The following is a 7,426-nucleotide window of genomic DNA, read 5'->3' as shown; positions in this document are numbered from 1 at the left end:
ATATATATATATATATATATATATATATATATATATATATATATACTTGATTGTTTATAGAATTCATATAGATTTCGTGTTTGTATAATATTCTATTTTCAGATCTTTGTTTTGCTTAAAGAAAAAACAAACAAAAGATAATTCGTAACTGGCACACTTTCTTGCCCAAATGGTTTCTCTTTGAATGTTAACTTCCATGTTTTGTAGAATCGCATTTTTATCTTGTAGTTATTTCTCATGTTTCATTGTAATGCTAAAATATCTATGCCCTCTACAGTTACTTCCACTCTTGACAGTGCAAAGTTTAGCCGGTTTATTTGCTTGAGGTCATAGTTATATATAATTGATCCTGCGTTCTTTACAATTTCTGACATTTGTCAATAAACTGTTTTAATACCTTGTATTATTCCTGAATGTCGACTTATCGTCAACAATCTTTATGAGGAATCCTTTTCTCTATTCTATCAATCGTTTCATTCTTAGAGAAAGAGAAAAAGATGGACAGAGTTAGTTGGAACGCAATTACAAAAATAACTGGGGGGTTTTTTTGTTCTTTTTTCTCATATTTATTGTCTTTTCTTTATATTTTACAATGATTTATTTAATCGTTGCAGCTATTCAGCTTTATTGATGTTTTAATTTCCATCAAGAGATTCATCAGAACCCTAGCAAAGCTCTATGTTTAGTTATTTTCTCTTTCTTTTGATTGTTTACTTTCTTGAGAGATGGGAAAGTGAACTTCAAGCGGAAAGAATTCTTTCAACATCTCCTCAGACTTTTGTTGTCATACTAATTGTAGTTGATTTTGTTGTTGGTGTTACTGCTCTTGCCGGAAGTAGTATTTTTAATGAGATAACGTTATTATAAATTTTGTTTATTCTCTGAGGATAAAATTACTTTCAAAGACTGTTTCATTTATTAAGATTTTGTTAAGCGACATATGTACGAAATTATTTGCATTACTATGTCAGCTCGATTCTCACGTATAAATCGCGATAGATTTTTGAAATGCCAGATTTGATTTTTAGATATCACAAACATATTTGGAATATTTTTCTTTGACAATAAAATCGTGCATATTTATAGCGACGGCTGGATTTGAAACCAGCTCTGATTTCATAAAACCTGTATCTAATTCATTGTTTTGGAATCATGAATATTTTAAATCATCTTCAAAAGAAATCTGAAATAGCAGTATCCTGTATTATCCATTGCGACTTAGTATTATATTATTTGTGAATCGTCGGTAGTTTAACGGAATCTGTAAAACATTCTAAATGCCTTGCTATACTTTGGGGAATATGCATTAACTACTACTTAGCTATTATATTTCCATAGTTGACAGATGGATACTTGTCAAATAAGTACGTCTACTTTAATAGAATCTTTGGTTAGAAAATGTGTGGCATATGTTTGCGATTCGAAGGGTCATTTTTTAAAAATATTCTATCTGATAAACGATATAAGAAAGACGTTTCTTTACATTTTATATGAAACTGCCCGTATCTAGGCACACAGATTTCGTCGTCCAGTTGAACAAGACCACGAAGTTTTAGCAGGATCTATCTAGCTGCAAACAATATGCCACGAACATGATAAAACCAGAATTTCCTGCTCTCCTCATTAGTCAGAAAAGAAATGAAGGATGATGGGTCACGCCGTTCCTCCGCTTATTAGGTAACATGCCTGCCCGCGAAAAAGATTTTTTTCTGTAAGAAATGAACCACATGAACTGCATTTGTCTACTACTGGTTGATGGTGTCTACCTTGCTTATGAACAGTCACTTCTCGTACAATTGCTTATATTCTATACCTCATAGTATCAAAGTATTTAATTGTCCAGTTAAACAAGACCAACAGTTTAACATAAAGAGAGATAGATAAACAGAGAGACAGAGAGACAGACAGATATGTAGATAAATAAAAACATAGATAGATGGATAGATAGACAGACAGACAGACAGACATACAGACAAATGGATAGATATCTTTCTTTATTGGCCACACAGGGCTGAACACAGGGGGTGGGGGGTGCAAATACAAATGTATAGCTTTTCTTTCCGAAAAAGAAAAAGGGGAAAAAAGAGAAAAAAGTAAGATTCCAATCAAAAGGGTCGGAGAAAAAAGAAATAAAAAAGACGGTCAAAAGGGATCGTGTATCACAAGAAATTTTTAAAATGTTAGAAGCAATATTATGTTTATCCGTGGAAGGAAAAGCCTACAGAGAAGACCACGGTAACCTCAGGCAGAGAGGGAATAAATACATGAGAGCAAAGAACTCTCTTTCTCTTTTTTCGATTTACAGGATCATGCTCAAAGTGGTTTCGTCGCGCGCACGCACCATCTTTGCTATATTCACCCACCGTTTTTTGAAACTTCCACAAGACAAATCCTGCCTCTTCAGATAGATAGATAGGTAGATAAATAGACGGATATATATATATATATATATATATATATACAGATAGATAGACGATAATATGCGATATAATAAAAGTCCACCTAAGTCCTAAATACCATAACTTTCGACTTTAGTTTATTCTATGTTTTCATCTTTACATTATGGATAAGATATATTTCAGGCATTTACCAGGTTCAAATGTGGCTATATTTATAACTAAGGCGGCGGACTGGCAGAAGCATAGCACTGGGAACAAAATGGTTAGAAGCCTTCGTTCCGGTTTTACATTTTGACATCATTTATTAGGGAGCAATGAAGTAATTACCAGTTGACCATTGGGGTCAATGTAATCATATAACCCCTCCCCTAAAATGATAAGCCTTGGGCTTATAGGAGATAGGACTTTTAATGAAGTCATTAAAGCCCTATGTTTGCTGTAACTGCTGCCTATATCATGATTACTATCCACAACGTTGTCTTCGAGGAATCAGGATTTATATTTCAGAGTATTGTTACAAAGATGTGCAGATATATGTGGCAGGGAAATCAATGAACGTTTTACCATTGAAATTTGCTTTTACGTAGTTTTAACTACTGCTCTGTGAAGAACGGAAATTGAGAAGTTGAGAAAATAATGGAAAATACATTTAGTTGTCCGTTAAATGTCAGCAGGAAATTTCTAATGACTACAGGTACAAATAAATTTCTGAGGCAGTGGACTGCAAATGTTATTTCAATTATGCGATTTCGAAATGTAACTAAATAAATGAGAAAATTAGCAAATAATCAGAAATTATTGTTGCTAAAATATGATCAGCTTGTCAGTGAATTCATATCTGCTTTTATTACAAGACTCTAAAGTGGAAATAAGGTCAGTAAATTCAATATTGCATTTAAAATATCAGTAATTATCAAACATAATTCTTATAAAATACGAGCTAGGTATTTAAAATAGTTAGAATGACATTTTCCTATGACACTCTCTTCCTTATAATTTATGGGTCTCCATAGTAATTTAAATGAATTAAAGTTGATTATTACATTGCACAGTCTTTAAATTACTTAGATGATAGTAGTACAGCTGAATTTAAATGTTGATGTTCTTAAATGAAGCATATGTTAAAGTTCCGAGGTGAAGTTTGTCAATTATTGTTAACCTCGTATCAAATGATCATTTTATATATTATAAATATTTCCTAGGAAAACTGATGGTTGCCTGTTACTTATTTTCATCAGTTTTACGTGAGATACCGATTCATTAACACAGGAAGGTGTGGCTTATTATTTCACAGGCAGTTGACTATTAAAGTCGTCGACATTTAGAATTGTATCATTGCACTTTGCTAAGAGGGTCAACTTTTGTATTAAGGGGTTGTACATTCGATGCGCTTTCAGTTTTGTCTACCTTATTTCCATTATATCTGAGTCGATCTGAAACTATGATACTAGAAATATGCTTAAGTTACCAAACATCGTCATTGAAACCGAAATCAAAGAATTTCGAAGTGAAGTTATTATCAACTTGACTATGCATGCACTACATATTATATAGTTATAATTGAATGCAGCACAGCACACGTAGGCTTCTGCTTACTGTTAATGATTGAATACTTTCAAAGTATAATTCTTGCTCACAGAGAATACTTACAAATAAGTTTCTCTGGCAAATGTCATAAAAATACCAATTAAACTATGATTGCGCATAAAATGACATAAACGTATGACCTTCTGATTGACATCTCACCGTATAATAACGTTCTAATATTAACTGAAGCCAGACTTTATGGCTCAATAGCTCCATTGTGTTTCATTACTGATCTCCTCATTATGCCGACCCTTCATCTAAGTTTATGACATCGTTTTCAGATACTGCATCTATATTCCTTTCCTGTAATAGAAAATTTCACTTAATGTTGCTACACACATATTTCTAATTTCTCATTAACATTTCTTGGATTAGTTAACCATCGACGTTTCAATGCCTCATCAATATTTGCTTGAATCAGGAAACTATTTCTCCAACAATATCATTGGAAAGTTTACTATTGATATATTCCTGGTACTTAAGAAAATATAAAACTTAGCTTCATATATGTTTAAAATGATTGGCGCTTTTGAGTTTCGTAAATTGATGTAACGGCATTTGGAAAGAAACTGAAAGACTCAAATCCCTTTCGTTTTATTCCAGTTACACCTTCTCTATTTGCAGAAAATATTTCAGTCGGTGCTGCCTTTTTATTTATGCAAAGAGTACCAATTCGTATTGAAATACGCTGCACATTTATTTACAGTGACATGTTAAATAGGTTGGGGAGATATCAGAATACTTTAACAATGTACACCGGGATGCTATCAGTCCGTTGAAATGAACGTAATGTAATTTTAACATAAAAATAATTCACCCCAAGGTGAGAACGGAATAAGGAGAAAATATACAGGAAAAAAATCTGAGCACACTCCGTTGAAGTACATATATTATTCTCAACTTTTCATGGCTTACTGACGTCTGTGTAATTAGGAGATTTACTACATGTGTAACGTTTCGATGATATACACGCCTTCTTGCAAATCTTTTTGCAAACAGTATTATTTCACCACTTTTTACATATTTATCTCAAGTATTTTAATTACTTTTGCCTCTCTTATCATTCTTCGTAATATATCAAAAATTATTTTTTTAGTGTGCATTTATATGTTTTACTCTACCATTCCCTTCCTAATATTTCTTCTATAAATTCAATTACGTTTATGTGAGATATTCTTACTATATATTACACATGTGGTTGTAGGTATGTTGCATATGCATCATTGTTACTATGTTTTTTTTAAGAGTGGTGATGGAAAAGTAGCGCAATTTATCCTCATCTATTTGAAGCTGCGTAAAAATTCTTTGGTGTTCATGAGATACGGCAAACAGTTTCCAATTCTAAATGTTTATTTACTATGTTGATAACAACAATTCATTATCCTTAATAAATATCACCTAATTGAATTTCTCTTATCCAAACTGAAGTAAATTTCATTATTGTTTTGTTCATTTTAGGTTTTTGTATTCTTTTTTTTTTCTAAATGAATGTTATTGAGTAAGAACTACTTTAAGAAAATATTGGCCATAGGATTCTTGTAAACAGTTCTCTTGTTTTAATCTAAGTGTAAAATGAACAATAAAATATATACGCATATATGTATATTTTACATTATAATATATATATATTTTTTTCTACTTTTAGCCAAGAGTTTTCTTTCGACATGAATGTTATGCGGCAGGATCAAATGTAAGAACTAGCGAAGAAGAACATGATTACACACCTCGTATATGTTGTGATGGAGCCAAATTCATCGTAGACATCAATAAATACCATGCCGCCATGACGATACGCTGCGTGACTAGGTGACGTTATCAAATGTAAATATACAATGGGGATTGCTAAATTCCTCTGAATATATTCTCTTACTCTATCGTGGCCTCACTCTTCCCATTATGTCCATGTCCGAAACCATCAGATCACATCTTCAATATCAACGGATATTCAGGACCACGCTAAATAATAAAGAAATGTTAACACTGATACAAAGAAATGATTCATTTAATGCTGGGATGTGCCTTTCCACTTAACGTGAAATAAAACATATATAAATATATGAGGATGTTGTTTAAAAGAAAATGATAGAAAAAACTTCTAACGGTTAAATGTTTGCATTGTAAACCTTAGGCATTTTATGTGTGATTTAGCAGTAAACAACAGATCTCTTATCTGATATAATATATCAGTTAAGGTGTATCTTAAATATAAATGTTTGCGCGTTTGACATATGGGTGTGTGTGTTAAAAAGCTCGCTTTTATATGTAGTCAAAAAAAAATCGACGGTATATTTATGAGCTAACACTGTGTGTTAGCATGAGCTTGACTGAACACGAACCCAGATCAAATATTTAAATAAAATTCTATTAAACTCGTTACACTGAACAGTATAAGAAAGAAAATATTTTTTAGTTTGGCTTTCAAAAGTATCTAAAATCCAGTGACCAAAAGAAACAAAAATCGAAAAGGAAAGAAAGAAAGAAAGAAACCAATTGGCAATACTCCGATAAAAGCGTCTTTGTCCAAATATCTTTACGCGTACTTAAATATTAACTGTTGAATGTTTAATGTATGGTGTACGGTAAAACATACAGAACAGTGAGCTTATATGTTGTGTATTAATTGCTATTAATATTTGTTTAACGTTCTCTGAAGGACTAAATATGGAGTAACAACATTACGAATATTGGTATATGTGCTACCAATAAATAACGGATTACCAATCATACTTAAAGAAAACAAAATAAGAACCTAAACATTTTTCCATGCTATATCTTTGATATGACAAAAAACAAAATGCATCCAGGACAGGTTCTATTTTATAAATTGGAAGTTACAAATACGATTAGTTTTATTTGAATTTTATTTTCACTTTCCCCAGCAGAAACCGTTCATATACTAAAGCTTCCCAACAATACATGTACTTTAACTGGTTGTTTTCTACTAAAAGTTACTTCATTTATATATGAAAAAAGCAACGGTACGAAAAATACCTAACCAGGGCTTCTGTAAGAGTTGTGACACAGAAGCAGCATGTTCGGAAACTACTACGAGTGAAAAAAAATTTCTTTCAAAATATTGTGAAAACTATTTAAAAAGGAAAGGGTTATATATCATGATGGTAACACTGTGACGATGGCTGATATGAATAGCGTGAACACGATAGTGAGTGCGCTAACAGTGGGAAAAGTGGAGACAGACATTGTAAAATAAAGATAAAATAAAAAATAAGATATGTATGTTTGTATGCTTGTATGAAAACGCATGGATTTCTAAATGATAAAAAAGAAGATATATTTATTTATAAACATATGCACACATAAATGTGTATGCTGATTATATTAAACTTGATAAATAGGTATAAGCCTAACCCCTATGTATTTCATGTATATTTAGCTTTAAATATTCCCTATGTACGAGTAAATACATATATATATATATA

At 31.7% G+C, this 7,426-nt stretch overlaps 1 protein-coding gene across 2 annotated transcripts in view; it reads left to right on the top strand.

Annotated features, from left to right (window-relative positions):
• LOC128249520 (uncharacterized) overlaps positions 1–7,398 on the top strand; it is a 534,102-nt gene extending 526,704 nt beyond the window's left edge. For both annotated transcript variants that reach the window (XM_052973353.1, XM_052973354.1), the window contains exon 3: positions 5,632–7,398. In XM_052973353.1, the coding sequence (XP_052829313.1) occupies positions 5,632–5,796 (165 nt within the window). In that variant the 3' untranslated portion in view covers positions 5,797–7,398. The remainder of the gene's footprint in view (positions 1–5,631) is intronic.
• The last annotated feature ends 28 nt before the right edge of the window (positions 7,399–7,426 follow it).

The sequence above is a fragment of the Octopus bimaculoides genome, chromosome 15 (genome assembly GCF_001194135.2).
Source record: "Octopus bimaculoides isolate UCB-OBI-ISO-001 chromosome 15, ASM119413v2, whole genome shotgun sequence".
NCBI lineage: Eukaryota > Metazoa > Mollusca > Cephalopoda > Octopoda > Octopodidae > Octopus > Octopus bimaculoides.
This window is presented reverse-complemented; position numbering and strand designations above follow the sequence as displayed.